We start from the raw sequence: 16848 nt of genomic DNA on the forward strand, positions 1-16848 counted from the left end.
TCATGCAAGAAGGAAAGTATTCATGAGCAAATTGTTAATTTATAGTCTATTTAAGTCCAAAAGGTATTTGCTCTGGGCTTAGTGGACTATATTTGCCAGTGTTCCAGATTTCTATTGATATATCAATATTAAGTATATTGATATTCCGTGATGTAAGTGTGCCCTAAAAGTATCTTACTTTGGGGAGTGGAGTATTGCTGTTACTCCTATCAACTCTCTTTGGACTCCCCTCACCCGAGGCCTACCATATTCTTTTGTGTGGACTGCCTCCATCTCTGGAGAGGCAGTAGGAGTACAGCAGTTCAGAGGGCTGGTCTAGAGTCACTACCTGGTGATCTTGGCAAACTATGTACCCTCCTGAAAATAGGTGTAATCACAGTACTTATTCCTGGGAGTCATTGAGACAATAACAAAGACTTTGAACAACACCTGACATGCAGAACATACTCAGTGAAAGTTAGCTGCCTTCATTTGTTTGCTTGTATTATTCAGGAAGGGGATCATCTATTCATTTGCACTAAATGTCCTTTTGTTAGGTTTAACCCTTTTCAGGCTATCAGACTTATTTTGGCACCCAGTTCTGCATCTAATATTCATGATCCCCAGATTTTTTTCAATTCTTTTAGATTTGATGTATATGATTTTTATATCTAACTTGTCATCCCTGCACATATTGTAAAGGAAATAGCTCCCTAGTTGCGGTAGTCTCTTTAGCCTGCCTTAACAAAGTGCCAAAGACTGGGTAACTTAAAAGAATGAAAACTTATTTTCTCACAGCTCCAGAGACTGGGAAACGCTGGTCAGGGTGCTGTCCTGTTTGGTCCTCGTGAAGGCTCTTCCTGACTTGCAAATAGCCACTTTCTCACTGTCCTCATGCGGGGGGACAGAGCTTTGGCATTTTTTCTTTCACAGGGGCACCAGCCCTATTGTGATCATTTAACCTTTATTATTTCCTCACAGGCCTTCTCCAAATGTAGTCACATTGGGGTAGGGCTTAACATGAATTTGGTCGAGGTGGGGGATGTATAAATTGAGTCCTAATACCAGTGTACTAGAAACAGTCTTCAAGAGGTACCTGGGTGGTTCAGTCCGTTAAGCATCTGCCTTCCATTTAGGTCATGATCTCCGGGTCCAGGGATCAAGTCCCATGTCAGGCTCCCTGCCCAGCGGGGAGTCTGCTTCTCCCTTGGCCTGCCCCTCCCCTCCAATCAATCTATATCTGTATCTGTATCTATATATCTATATCTATATCTATCTTAAAAAATAACCCTCCAAAAAAAAAAAAAAAAAGAAAAAAAAAAATAACCCTCCAGGTTAAAATTGTTCAGCCCCTTATCGATTTACCTACATCGTCCTCAATACTTAGCCCAAGATTCTCCAGTTTATCCACCAAGACGTGTGACTTTTTCCAGTGCTTTGCTAAAGCTTGGCTCCCATATCTATGTAGACAGACCTAACAAATGACAGATCTAATCTGTCAATCTGATAAATTGGCAGGAAAAAAAAACCTCCATAATTTGCCATGGGTTGTTTCTTAGGAGCACAGGCTAGAGTATGCTTTCTTTTTTTCGTGGATGCTCACAAACCCACAAGAGTTAGTTGTTTGTTAGTTCCTACCTAAAAATCAAAACCAGTGATACTTTCCCAGTTTAACAAACTTTATCCAAGTAAATTTTCAAATCAGCTCATCAAGATAAGCATTATTCTTTTTAGTTCTTCTTCATCAGAAAAACTTTGCATTCTCTTAACTTGCCCTGTGTTCAGATAAATGTTTGACATTGTGTAAATATCTTAAGTTTTCTGTATGATTCCTTCTTTGAGCCACTGGTTATGTAGAGTATGTTTAATTTCCACATATTTGTGAATTTCCCAAATTTCCTACTCAGGATTTTTCATTTAATTCCATTGTGGTTGGAGAACATACTGCATGTATTTCAATCCTTTCAAAGTTCTTGAGGCTTGTTTCATGATCTAACATGGTCTACCTAGAATGTTCTAGGTGCACTTGAGAATTCTGCTTTTTTCCAGTACAGTATTATCACTGTAATCCCTTGGGTCTGATTGCGTTTCCTTTTTTTTATCCTCCATCCATTATTCTACCAGTTATGACAGATGGAGTATTGAAGCCTCCCAACTATTACTGTTAAACTGCCTCTTTTCCCCTCCAATTCTGGCAGTTTTTGCTACATGTATTTTGGATCTCTATTGTTCAATTCTCCATGGATTGAGCCTTTTATTATGGAAGGTCATCCTTCATTGTCTCTGGTAACAGATTTTGTCTTTAAGTCTATTTTGTCCAATATTAGTATAATCACCTCAGTTCTCTTTGTTACTGTTTGCTCGGTCGGTCATTTCCCATCCTTTTACTTTTAACTTGTTTGTGTCTTTGAATCTGAAGTATGTCTCATAGATAAAATGTAGTTGGATTGTGGTTTTATTATCCATTCTGTGAATGTCTTGCCTTTTGATGGAATTTTATTCATTTATGTATTATAAAATTACTGATAAGTTTAGAATTTATGTTTGCCATTTTGCTCTGTTTATGTCTTATGTCTCTTTTGTTCTTTCTTGTTACTGCCTTTTGTTTAGATATTTTGTAACATACATTTTAATTCCTTGGTTTTTCCTTATAGTATGTTTTTTGAGCTCTTTTTTGTGGTTTTCTTGAAGATTATAGTTAACATCTTAAACCAGTCTAATTTGGATTAATACCAAAAATGGGACTTTCCAACACCAACAACCAGTTCTCTGATTCTCTGGACATGAGCTAAGTCCTATAAGTCAATTCAGTTCTTTTTTATTTTTTATTTTAAAATTTTATTTAAATTCAATTAACATATAATTATTATTAATTTCAGAGATAGAAGTCAGTGATTCATCCATCTTAAATAACACCCTGTTCTCATTGTATCATGTGCCCTCCTTAATGTCCATCACCCAGTGACCTCATCCCCCCACACTTCTCCTTCCAGCAACCCTCACTTTGTTTCCTATGGTTAAGAATCTTTATGGTTTGTCTCCGTCTCTGATTTTTTCTTTTTTCTTTTTCCATCTCTTCCCCTATGATCCTCTGTTTGTTTCTTAAATTCCATATATGAGGTCATATAATTGTCTTTCTCTAATTGACTTATTTCACTCAGCATAATATCCTCTAACTCCATCCATATTGTTACAAGTGGCCAGATTTCATCCTTTCTGATGGCTGAGTAATATTCCGTTGTATATACAGACCATCTTCTTTTTTTTTTTTTTTTTTTTTAATAGACCATCTTCTTTATCCATTCATCTGTCGATGGACATCTGGACTCCTCCCACAGTTTGGCTATTAGGGAGATTGTTGCTCTAAACACTGGGGTGCAGATGCCCCTTTGGATTACTACTTTTGTATCTTTAAGGTAAATACCCAGTAGTGAATTGCTGGGTTGTAGGGTAGCTCTATTGTCAACTTCTTGAGGAACCTCCACACTGTTGTCCAGAGTGGCTGGTTCCTACCAACAGTGCATGAGGGTTCCCCTTTCTCTGCATCCTCACCAACCTCTGTCGTTTCCTGACTTGTTCATTTTAGCCATTCTGACAGGTATCTAATGGTGGTTTTAATTTGTATTTCTCTGTAGCCGACTGTTGGCTCAGTTTAGTTCTGACATTAGCTGGACTTAGTGTAGACCTCACAGGTTAAGTGCTTGGCCCCACAGGACTGCCCCTCCCCACTTCAGATCCCAGTGATAAGTCCCAGGCCACTTTTACTTCTGACTGTCTATGAATCAGAGGTTCCCGTTACCCTCTCCTGAGATTTGATGATTTGCTAGAATGACCTACCAAACTCAGGAAGGCATTTTACTTACATTTTCTGGCTTATTATAAAGGATACACTCAGGAATAGCCAGATGGAAGAGACACACAGGACAAGGTATGTGTGGAGGTGCGCATGGCTTCTACTCCTCTTCAGGCATGCCACCCTTTCAGCACTGCTTTGTGCTCACCAATCCAGAAACTCTAGGGCTCACTGTTTGAAAGTTTTTATGGAGTTCAATCTCCAACCCTTCCCTTCCTGGGAGGTCAGTGGGTGGGAACAAAGGTTGCAACCCTCTCATCACATAGTCCATCTGGTGACCAGCCCCATCTCCAGGCTATTGCAGGGTCCTACCCTAAATCACCTGAATTAGCATAAACAGATATGATCAAAAGCGGTCATGAATCACAAAAGAGACTCCACTCCCACCACTCAGGAAATTGTGAGGGTTTTAGGTGCTCTGTATGAAGAACACGGGAAGACCAAATATATTTCTCATTTTACCACAGCAACTTAATTCCAGTAGTACATAAAAACTTCACCCCTATGCATCTCTGTTTCCTCCTCCCTCCTTTGTGCTGTTGTCTTATGCATTACATTTACACATTGTAAATCCCTTAACACATATCTAATTGTTACGTTATCTATTAAATCAGACAAAAATACATTTGTATTGTCTTATGTCGGGGCACCTGGGTGACTCAGCAATCGGGTGTCTGCCTGCGGCTGGGTGTGATCCTGGGGTCCCAGGATCGAGTCCCACATTGGGCTTCCTGATTCTCTGGACATCCTCCTTTGTCTCTGCCTCTCATGAATAAATAAATAAAATATTTTTAAAAATGCATTTATATTGTCTTATGTTTACCTATGTGGTTACTTTTAGTAAGCTGTTTTTTTTTTTTTTTAATGTGAGATTTGAGTTACTGTCTAGTGTCCTTTTCATTTCAGCCCGAGGGATTGATTCCCTTCAGTGTTTCTTTTTTTTTTTTTTCCCTTCAGTGTTTCTTATAAGGTAAATCTGCAACAGGATTTCTCAGCTTTTTGTTGCCCTGAGAAATTTTTGATTTCACCTTCATTTTCAGGAATGGTTTTGTTGGATATAAAATCTTGGTTGGCACTCTTTCTTTCATCGCCTTGAATGTCCTCCATCTGCCTTCCTGGTCTCCAGGTATTGGATTAGAAGTCAGGTGTGAATCTTAATAGGAATCTCTTGTGTGTTATTGGTTGCAGTTTCTTTTCTTTCTTTCTTTCTTTTTTTTCTTTTTAAGATTTTATTTATTCATGAGAGAAACAGAGAGAGAGGCAGAGACACAGGCAGAGGGAGAAGCAGGCTCCATGCAGGAAGCCCGACGTGGGACTCGATCCCAGGTCTCCAGGATCAGGCCCTGGGCTGAAGGCAGCGCTAAACCGCTGGGCCACCCAGGGATCCCCTGGTTGCAGTTTCTTATTGCTTTAAAGGTTGAGGGGTGCTTTATCAGTAGTCTGACTATGGTGTGTCCAGGTGTGGATCTCTGAGTATTCTATTTGGAGTTTTTCTTTTTCTTTTTTTTTTTTTTTTTGTTTTTTTGAGCTCAGATACTATTTGGTTTATATTCTTCCTGCCCCTTCTGTCTCCCTTTGCCTTCTGGGGCTCTCATCATGCAAACTCTGGTGTGTGTGGTGGCATCCCATAGGTGTCTAAAGCTCTGTTCATTTTTATTCACTCTTATCTTTCTGTTCCTTAGACTGGGTAATATCAGTTGGCCTGTCGTCAGGTTCACTGATTCTTCAGCCTGTTCAAGCTGCTGGCAAACCCTTCTAGTGAATTTTTATTATTTTACTTTTCAACTCAGAATTTTCTATTTATTTCTATTTTCATATTTAAAATAGCTTATTTAAAGTGTCTAGAACATCCAACATCTGCCCTTTGTCACAGACAATTTCTGTTGACTGATTCCCTCCTTCACCCCTAGCCCCTAGATTGCTAATTGTTCCTTGTGTCTTTGCACGCTTCAGCGGTTTTTCTAGAATAAACACCCCTCAGATCATTGGTGCCTTTGGTTAACTTCCAAGTTTTAAAAAGTTTTCTTTTGATAATTTAGCAGTGTTGTTGCTTTTTATTGAGTAGTTTGGCCATTTCAGATGGACTTTCTCTAGCTAAATGACCCCTTCTGTAAGTGATTGAGTCTTTATCTGAGTCATGATTCTTGATTAAAACCAAAGCACATACTAACCAGTTGGTTACTAGTTAGACATTCTTAGATCTGTCTTCAAAGAAATACTATTATGTTTGTTTTGTTGTAATTACTGGTCTGACAAGAGATGAAGATTCAGTTAAGAAGTGGTTAGTACTTTTTGCCTAGAACTCTCAGAGGATGTGAAAATGGGGTATATACGATATACTTCTGAACTGATAGTAATTGAGATGATAGGAATCCACACAAGGGAGGATCTAACCTAACATTTAGGTTAGAAAGTCAGAAGCATTTCACAAAGGGAAGTGGAACTTGAATACATCACGGTGTATCGAATCAAAAGAAGAGAGAGATTGTCTAAGCTAAGGGTGTGACATTAGCATCCTGGAAGAAAACAGGAAGCACACATCTGCCCTTCTGCTTCAGACAGTTCCAGTTTTGTTTTTTGTTTTGTTTTGTTTTGTTTTTACTGTAGAATGATGAAAAATAAAGACAAGTAGGTTGCTGATAGATTCTAGAAGTGGCAGCTGATCAGTCTAAAAATTATTAGACTTTGATTAAATATCAGTAAATGAAGTGTTAGAAAAAAAGGAAGTACCTTGTTTTTGGCTGTGTTATCTTGCAGACAGGATTTAAAGTTGGTAAATTTCTGCTGAATTACCAAGTTTTAGGTGTTGAATATGTGAAATTTTCCAATATTTTTAGGTGTCATTTGCCAATGCTGTATATCGGATTAGAATATGGATTGACCAATAACTCAAAATTGGCTGAAAGATTCTTTGGCCAAGCACTAAGCATTGCCCCAGAAGACCCATTTGTGATGCACGAGGTTGGTGTGGTTGCATTTCAGAATGGAGAGTAAGTACTGAAAGGCCTGGGAGCCCTTCCATTTTCCTTCTATAAATGAAGTTAAATCTCAGTCACGAGAGGTTTTACTCTCCTCAGTGATCTTTCATTAGATTTTTGTTTTTAAATATACCATTTTAGGAGAAGGAGGTGGGCAGTTTAAAAAAAAAAAAAAAGAAAATACAAAGTGTTATCTTAGATTTCTTTAAAATACTAAACAGGAGTTGGTTTCCATGGACATGCGCTGCCACAAGCTAATAGTTCCAGGAGCAGGAAAGTTGTTGCTGAAGGTGAAGAGTGGCCTTAGGGTTGCTTGGAGGCGTGGCAGACCCCTTTGTCATCTTGTTGATTTGGGAGCTGGAGTCTTATATTGGAGAAGGATTTTCCCACAATTGTGAAACAAAAATGCTCGTTTAGTTGCTGGTTAATCCGAAAATTAATCAGAATGGCTCAGTCTCAGAGTTTCCTGGTCATCTGAGGCAGTACTGCATCCTTGGATATTTATAGAATAAGTAATTCAGCGTTACATTCTAAAGAGAAAAATATTTGAGTGCTTCGCACTAAATTATACATAAATTTAAAAAAATAAATCAGTACTACTGTAATGTTTTTTTATGGCACGTGTGTGTATTCTAAAAATTGGATTATCTGCTATATTTAAGAGCAAGTTTGAAGCTGTTTTAAAATAATATATAGGGCAGCCCGGGTGGCTCAGCAGTTTAGCGCCGCCTTTGGCCCAGGGCGTGATCCTGGAGTCCCAGGATCGAGTCCCACGTCAGCCTCCTTGCATGGAGCCTGCTTCTCCCTCTGCCTATGTCTCTGCCTTTCTCTCTCTCTCTCTTTGTCTCCCATGAATAAAATAAATCTTAAAAAAAATAATATACAGTAATGATTTAATATGTAGTCCATTGATTTGTAAGCCAGAGTCAGCTCTCCTAGCACTTACACATTTGTAGACAGATGTATGTTCCTAGCTGAGGTCAGAGATGACATTCTGCCTTCCTATTTCTGCACCCATACTGTAAATGAGCATTTTTTTGTGCAGTCTATTATTTTGTGCTACATTTTCCACATTTGTATGCTTTCTGTTGATGATGTTACTATTATAAATGATCCCCAAGCCTGGTGTTGACGTGCTGTTAGTGGCCCTAATCATAGGAAGGCTGTGATGAGCCTGTAGAGGAAGTACCTGTGCCAGATGCGCTTCTTGGCTGGCCATGTTCAGTGTTAGCATGTGGAAAGCAGGTTACATGTTGGACAGTTGACCACAGGTTTGTAGGAACCTGACCCTATATTTCTGCCAGGAGCCATAGTTCAGTATTTGCTAGAACACTGTTTACAGTGACTTTATGGAATATAATTACCAGGAATCATGAGAATTAACTCTCACTCTTAAAATCTTGATCTCTTACAATATTAATGCCATAAAACTATCTGACCTTTAAATTTGAATTTTAATAAACTGTTTATAGAAATTTACTTCATTTTCCTTTCATTTTTTAACCTCATTTTTTCTTACAATGTTTATACTTGCTAGTTTGGAATAATCTGTAAACTTTCCCTTCTATTTTAGATGGAAAACGGCAGAAAAATGGTTTCTTGATGCTTTGGAAAAAATTAAAGCAATTGGAAATGAGGTATTCTTTGTAATACCTGTAACTCAAGTATGTTTGCTGTTGAATGAGAACGTTAATATGGACAATCTGTTTTGCCTGGAAGACAGTGGGCTAAAATTTATACTGGCAAATGGCTTGTTAATATTTGGATTTCAGGCACTTATTTTGCTACATGGTATAAAATGAGTGTGTTTCTAATTGAAAGGGTAAGTGTGGGCTCTTTGCTTTGTTAGAGGCTGTAGTTTTGATTTATGGGAGTAATCAAAATGTATCTATTGGTTATTTGATATAGGGAATATGTGGTAGTGAACACTGGTAGACACCGTACCATCTAACATAAGATGTCCTTCTCTGGACCTGAGGAGCCTCCTCTTTGATTAATGAGTAAATATATAGACCATGTATCACTTTGTTCAGACCTATCATGGCTTTTCCTTACCTTGTACTTAATACATATTTAGACCTCTCAGTGTTTGAAATATTTAACTAGGTCTTCCCATATGTGAGATGTATGCTCATAAATTAACTTTCCAGCTAGTTTGGATGTATATACATGGGTATTGTTTTAAAATAATAATGATGTTAGATATTATCAATTTCTGTAGGTAAAGGATTTGCATATTAGTACTTTTCTGATTATTGATTCTTTTTATTTACATCTATTTTATTTTATTCTGATTGCCACTTCCCATTTTCTTTTTTTTTTTTTTTTTTTTGCCACTTCCCATTTTCACTCTGTTCCTTTTCTTACTTATAGATCACATCTTCCTTGGCTGTTGGTTCCTTTTTACTGACACAGACACAGCTCTCTCTGGACCTGTGCCAGTTGACGGTCCACTTGCCCCTTTAAACACAGCTTTATCTATTTTAGTCTTTTATTTGTCCTGTGAATTTAAAACACCCTGTTTCTGTGTGTTGGTATGTGTATGCATATAAAACAGGTTCTTGAACAGCTCAGTCTTGGGCAGCCTGGATAATGTCTTTTGTTAATATGGGATTGTCACATATCACCTTGCCAATTTTTAGAGTTGGATACCTTAAAACCTTGCTACTTTAACTAGACCAACTGCATCAGCTTCACCTGGGAGTTGGTTAGAAGTGCACAATCCCAGTTCCACTGAATCACAGTCTGCAGTTTTAGCAGGATCCTGAGATGATATGCACAAAAGTTCAAGCCCCACTGTCACAAACCACACTTAGAGTTGGAACTGTTTTTTGATGATCTGAGGACACTGGATTCTTAAGAGAAATTTACAGTAATGGCTTTAAGTACAAATGCACAATACTATTAAACTGATAAAATGCCTATTAGAAAGTTACTTGAAAAGAGGGAGATATTGTTTGTCCTCAATTATTAACTGCAGCAAATGTCAAAATAGCCACAGGGAAGCAATGGTTCGTAAGGATCAGAAGGAGTTTGTTTTTTGTTCCCATGGGCTGTACCTCCTAGAGTCAGGCTAGGGAGCTGGAGCGTGTGGCTGGAGTCCAAGCTGTTTCTGGTTAGCTTGGACTGACTGAGGTGTGTTGATTGTGTCCTAAGCTCTGAGTGAGATGTTGGGAGGCAATAGGAAACTAGTGAGATAATTCCTGCCTTTAGACCTGTTGGGGATTACAGATAAGTAAATTGCAATAATTATACAGTGCACAAAAAGGGCTGTGATTGAGCAAATAAAAGTGCCCACACAGAGGGGCCAGTAACCCAGACTTGAGGATGGACCAAGAAGGCCCCTTGGATATGACATCTTAAACCTCCTAAAACAGGAGCAGACATCAGCCAGGCATAAGTGAAGAGAAAAGGTCATAGAAGAGATAGAGAATGGCATGTACTGAGCTGGAGTGAAGCCAGTACAGCAGCTTGGAGTTTAAGTTCATAGAGAATATCGAGGAATGGAGCAGAAGGTTAAGTGTGGATCATTAAGGGCCTGGTATCTTATCCTGAGGTGGTGGAGCGCAGATAAGACTTGTCACATGGGGGTTGGCGTCACACTGAGGTGTCCTAGGGGTTAAGGATGATGTGGGCGCCAGGCATAAGAAAGCAGGCACTCAGAAGGGCTGGAGGTTGGGGAACTGGGATGGTAGGACAAGGGATAAAAGGTTAGTGGGTGACACTGGATTTGCAGTGTTTGTGAGCTTTGTAAGTAGGAGTATTTAGAGGGCAGCTGGAAAGCTTTGGGCTAGAAATACAGAGGTTGAACTACTTAAGCATAGAGGGGCTCATTAACAAAGTGGTGTTAATAAAATAATAGCATCCTCAGGAAGTCTCTTTAAATAGGAAAGAAAGAGAATCCAAGAAATACTCTGCTTTGTGCTGTGTAGGCTCCGGGAAAGAAGGCAGCCTGCACAGGTGCGGGTGATGATCAGGTGGGTCTGGCTGAAAAATGCATCTGTGAGTCATGGCTTTGATGATGCTTTGTTTTAGGTAACAGTGGACAAATGGGAGCCTTTGTTGAACAACTTGGGGCATGTCTGCAGGAAGCTTAAGTAAGTAAAGTAGAACATTTTCAGAAATATTCTTTTTTACTAAGTTTATTTAATTTTGGGCAGTCTTGTCCATATCTTTTTTGTTTGTTTGTTTTTAGGATTTAAAATTTTTAAGTAATCTCTACACCCAATGTGGGGCTTGAGCTATGACCCCAAGATCAGGAGTTACATGGTACACTGACTGAGCCAGCCAGCCACCCTTTAACTTATTTTCATTTTGAGATCTTCCAACTGTGTACTTTGCTGCTCAGATATAGCAAGCACCAAAATAATTATCTCTAGTGGCTTTTGTTATTTCTTTATTTTTATATTCCGGTGGTACATTTATTCTAGAAATTTGAAGAATTATAATAACTTTTCTTTTATTAAAAAAAATTGGTGTTCAAAGTTAATTTGGAAGAATTAGGATAGTAGGGTTTAGTTAAAACCATATGCATATTCTAACTTTTTTTCTCTAGATACCAGTTTTATGGTATGATAAGCAGCAGCATTTGAAAAATAACTCTTTGGTTAAATAAGTTTAAGGAACTCTAGGCTACTCAAAATAGAATAGGCTTTTCTGTTTCAATATATCTTGGAGTCTTTACTATTTATTAGGAGCTGCAGCATTTCCCAAACTTTAGTGAACTTTTTTTTCCACAAAAGATTTACAGGCAGGTATTCCAGGGAACTTTGGGAAATGCTGTCCCAAGTAACTTGTTTGGACCTTAAAGCAAAAATGTTTGGTTGCTTTTAACCACCTGTGGCGTGGGAGGTTTGTCTCGCCACAACGGAGGGCTTGCAGTGTATTGGGATTCTGGCTCATCTTGGGTCCCTGCTGGAGTGGCCTTGGCTGGCTGGCTGACTGGTGGGTGTCCAAGTACGCAGTGCTGGATGTGAAGAACCATTACCAGTCTAAACTGTTACTCTGATGTCCCTAAGTGTTTCTGATGTTCTTACATGGATGACCTAACAACTGAATGCTTTCACTGTACCTACTAATTGTTTTTTCTTCCTTCCCGATCTCCCTGCTCCCAACTCAGTCTTTCATCTTCTCTTACAGAAAGTACGCTGAGGCCTTGGATTATCACCGTCAGGCACTGGTGTTAATTCCCCAGAATGCGTCCACCTATTCTGCCATTGGGTATATCCATAGTCTGATGGGCAATTTTGAAAATGCTGTTGACTATTTCCACACAGTATGTCTACTTAACATTTACTGCCTTTTTTTAAAAGATCTTTTCTAGGCAATATTGGGAGTGTTTGTTCGTTTTTCTAGGCAGTGTTTATTTTGCCATCTTAAAGTTCTTCAGACGACCTTGTGCTTTCTTCTTTCCTTTCAGAGAAAAGCATGTGTGTGTTGTGCAGTACTCATCCAACTGCAGATAAATGTGAGACTTGTCCTAAGTGTGCAGTGAGACAGACATGTGTCTGTGCTATATGTTGCCCTGTCTAAGCAGGAGAAAAGAAATTTAGGATTTAGAATTAATTCCCTTAGTTACTTTGTTCAGTGAACGAAACAGTCTGTGTTCATCACAAGGAAAGAATTTCTCCTAAATTCACATGCTGTATCTCACCAAATGTAAGACACCATTAATAAGCAAGTTGCTCCCCCCCCACCACACACACATTCAGACAGACACACACAAATAAACCTTTCAACTTTACATAATTCTAATCTCTCAGTTTTTAGGTACTTAGAAAAAGTGCTCTTTTTGAACAAATGAGGACATAGATTTTCATCAGGAATCACTCTAGTATCTACATAAAAAAGAAAATATATGTGAAACAGATACTTATAGCACTCTATTCTTCACATTCAGAATTTGGTTCTTTTAAATCACTTTTGCACCAGGTGGTCAATGTCTCTGCTTTCCTGGTGCCAGTATTCACACCCTGTTCTTTACTTGTGTTTCTCCCAAACAAAGACATTGGCTCTGCAAAGCTTATTCTGCCAGAAAATGTCAACAACAGGTTTTTAGACAAGAATGGCAATTCCTGTATTTTTGAGTGTTCATATGGTTTGTGGTCTAGTCTATATCTTCATGGTTGCCACATCTAGGCTACCCAAACAGGCCACCATCATCATGGCTGTGGCCAGCTGACAGCAGTAGTAAGAAACCACCAGATATTTAAGGCATCGAAGTTCAGAAATGTTAGAATTGGGGGGGGGGGGGCGGGCAGGAGTGCGTCTTAGAATCAATGAAATAATGGTATTTGAAAAGAAAGATAAAAATATGAGAAAACACGTAGGGTTGGTTAAAGATTTTCAGGTGAGATCAAGTCCTGAAAGTGCCACTATGATAATGAGAATACTGAGCTAGTAAGAAGTGTGGACTAGCAGCTTTTCTGGTTTGTGTGATCTTTCAAATGTGTACGTTTGAAGATTGTATAATTCACCTCTGTTCTGTGATATAATTAATCCAGAAGGTTTAGAAGGCTCTATATTGAGATATGATTTTGAAAATCTTTTTTGGAGGAGTGTGATTTCAAACATAAAAGAGAATGGTGTAAAGACCCTCCACATGGCCATCATCCAATTTCAAAAGACTATCAACTTGTGGCTACTCTTGTAGCCCTCCTCCCCTACTCCCCCTAATTCCTTGGAGTGTTTTGAGTTGAGTCCTGCAGGAATATTTTTAAATGAAAGAGAAGGAGATACATTTTCTTGTAATAACAATGCTGCATCTTTTCTGGCAGGCCCTTGGTCTTAGACGAGATGATACATTTTCTGTTACAATGCTTGGTCATTGCATTGAGATGTACATTGGTGATTCTGAAGCTTACATTGGTAAGATTATAATTATTCTAATTGACATTTTATTCTATTCTTAGATTGTTGTATATCTCTGTTTAGTTTTCTCAAATCTCATGTAAGGTTCTCAGTTTATCTTTCTAACTATTTAACTATATTAATATCAATAAACTCCATTTATATTGTTGGAATAATGCTGTAGGAATTAATGACTCATTAAGTATTTGTACAGTTTAAAATTGAATACTCGGTATATGCAAAATACTATTACAGAGTACATGTAGAGTGCTGTTGTGATATAGGAGAATATAATTGATAGAAAAAATCTTGGAGACTTTTATTTTCAAATAATTTCTAATATATGAAAAGGCTCTGGCCTTAATACTTTGTAAAATGGGGCCTATAGCATATTAACTTTTAAACTTCAGTGGAATATTAAGTTGGCTTACATTCACATTATAGTACAATGTAATTTAAATAATTTTTTGGTAATAAGCAAGTCTTAAGATAAATCTGGATAGAATGCTGCACTTGGGCACTCATTTGGTTACAAATTTTGTAAGGTAACAAGGGTATGGTGAGGTTAAACCTTAAGACAATGTAAAACCATGAGAAAAAATGTTAATTTAATTAGGCTTCAATAAAATGAACTTCTGTTCATTAAAAAGGCAGGTCATAGACTGGGAGAAGTTATAATTTGTAGACTGTCAAAGAACTTGTGTTTAGAATACAAAAAATCCTATAGAGCAATAAGAAAAAGTTAAATAAGAAATGGGTTTATATTATACTACATATTAACTAGAATTTGAATAAAAATTTGAAAGGGAAAGAAAAAAGATCCAAAATGAGCAAAATATTTGAACAGGAGCTTCACCAAAGAGGATATCCACTGAAGCAAATAAATATGCTCAGTATCGTTACATAATCACGGAAATGAAATTATAAAACCATTCTGAGATGTCACTGCATACCTGCCAAACTGGCTATAGATAGAAAATACTAATAATGACTAATGTTGGTAGTGATACGGAGCAGCTGGTACTCTTGTGTATTATTGGTTGTCGGTGGACTACATGCAGGTAGAGCTACTTTGGAACACTGTTTAACATGTCTGCTAAAGTTAAATAGACCAATTAAATCCATTATGTGTTGCTGCCTGATGAATCACTCCAACCGACAAGGATGTATTAGTTCTCACAGCTCTCTAGGTTGATTGGTGGTTCATTTGCTGGTCTCATTCAATGCAGCTGTGGTCAGCGGGCACCTGATGGGCTGACAGTCTAAGATGGCCTCATGCATAGATGGGGACCTCAGCTGACACTGAGAGCTAGGCCTCGTACAGGTCTTCTATCTCGGGCTTCTTCATAGCGTGGAGACCTCAGGGTTCTAAGGACAAGAATGAAAGCCTCAAGACCTTTTGAAAGCTGGAAGTGTCACAAAATCACTTCCATCATATTTTGTTCAGTGTGGGTCACATGATTGAGGGCAATGTCATCACGGGTGGGGCTAGGAGGTGTGGTTCATTGGGGTGTTAGGGTGGCAACCTGCCACGCTGCTCTTAGGATGTAGTAATTCTCCCAGGTGTGTGCCCAGTGGTATAGGGGCCTCAGGAAGCCAATGCTCACACACAGGATTGTTTCCAGCATCTATGTTCGTAATCACACCTAACTGGAAATAACTGAATGTCTACACGTATGTAGCAGAGGAGAAAGGAATGCTAGCAAGCTTACCCAGTAGAGTACTACACACTTAAAAAGACCATTAAGTCATGTTGTAACATAGGTGAATCTCCTACATTTTGACAAAAAGAATATACGCCAATTATTTATTTATTATTTATTTATTTTTAAATTTTATTTATTCATGAGAGACAGAGAGAGACACAGGCAGAGGGAGAAGCAGGCTCCATGCAGGGAGCCCGATGTGGAACTCGATCCCGGGTCTCCAGGATCAGGTCCTGGGCTGAAGGCAGGCACCAAACCGCTGAGCCACCTGGGCTGCCCTGAGCTGTGCTCTTAAAAGTACAGTTTTACTAAGTGGTGGAGGGAGTGCTGTGTAAACATGGAAATGATGGATAAATGACGGAGTGTCTTACTTTATTTTCCTTGTGGTGTTTCTTTTTAGGAGCAGACATTAAAGACAAATTAAAATGTTATGACTTTGATGTGCATACAATGAAGACACTAAAAAACATTATTTCACCTCCGTGGGATTTCAGGGAATTTGAAGTAGAAAAACAGACTGCAGAAGAGACAGGGCTTGTGCCCCTGGAAACCTCACGGAAAACCCCAGATCCCAGACCTTCTTTGGAAGAAACCTTCGAAATTGAAATGAATGAAAGTGACATGATGCTGGAGACCTCAATGTCAGACCACAGCACATGACTGCAGACAGGTCTCAGCTCCATTTTGTCCTGGGGGAGGTCACGGTTTCCTCATATCCTTGTCCCATCTTCAGAAATCCCCACTTGTTAACACAAATGCAGACAGCACTTCTCCACTGAAGAGTGGAGACCTGCCAAGAGGCTGGACCATACACCTTTGGAGCAGATATTTTCTCGTCCCACAAAGCAGTTTTGTGTAGAGGAATAAAGAGGTAAATTGTGTATTATGTCTTTTTTTTTCCTTTTTCAAACAGTGTTTCTTTTGGACTGATTTTAGGTTTTTGAAAAAGCTACAAAAGGTTTCTCCCTGTTCACGTCTTATGTGACCGAAGAATCTTGTCATAAAAAAGAAATGCATGTTGGGGATCCCTGGGTGGCTCAGTGGTTTGGCGCCTGCCTTTGGCTCAGGGCTTGATCCCAGGTTCCTAGGGTCCTGCATTGGCTCCCTGCGTGGAGCCTGCTTCTCCCTCCGCCTCTCTCTCTGTGTCTCTCATGAATAAATAAAATCTTTAAAAACAAAAAACCAAATGCATGCCTGTACTCCACAAGTAATGCCACTCCAGGCTTAACTTGGATTTCACTTTTTGTCCATTAATGTCCTCTCAGCTGTGACCGTATCCCAGGCTTCTCTGGTCTTTCATGACCTAGATGGATTGCAGAGGACTGGTCAGTTATTTTGTAGAATGTCTCTTGATTTGAGTTTGTTTGATGTATTTGTCATATTGGACTAGGGTTCTTGGTTTTGGGAAAAAAGTACCACAAATGTGGACAAGGTACCTTTCTTATCACATGTCAGGGGGTCACAATATCAACATGACTTATCA

General features: G+C 38.8%; 1 protein-coding gene across 6 annotated transcripts in view; it reads left to right on the forward strand.

Moving 5' to 3' along the window:
• Positions 1–16246, forward strand: part of CDC16 (cell division cycle 16) — a 29407-nt gene extending 13161 nt beyond the window's left edge. For 4 of the 6 annotated variants that reach the window (XM_025441013.3, XM_025441015.3, XM_025441014.3 and 1 more), the window contains 6 exons: positions 6670–6822; positions 8384–8447; positions 10846–10907; positions 11950–12085; positions 13587–13677; positions 15766–16246. In XM_025441013.3, coding sequence (XP_025296798.1) covers positions 6670–6822; positions 8384–8447; positions 10846–10907; positions 11950–12085; positions 13587–13677; positions 15766–16025 — 766 coding nt within the window. In that variant the 3' untranslated portion in view covers positions 16026–16246. The remainder of the gene's footprint in view (positions 1–6669; positions 6823–8383; positions 8448–10845; positions 10908–11949; positions 12086–13586; positions 13678–15765) is intronic. The other 2 variants (XM_049099209.1, XM_025441016.3) reach the window with 2 other exon arrangements.
• Positions 16247–16848: the final 602 nt, after the last annotated feature.

Source organism: Canis lupus, chromosome 22 (genome assembly GCF_003254725.2).
Source record: "Canis lupus dingo isolate Sandy chromosome 22, ASM325472v2, whole genome shotgun sequence".
In the NCBI taxonomy this organism is placed as follows: domain Eukaryota; kingdom Metazoa; phylum Chordata; class Mammalia; order Carnivora; family Canidae; genus Canis; species Canis lupus.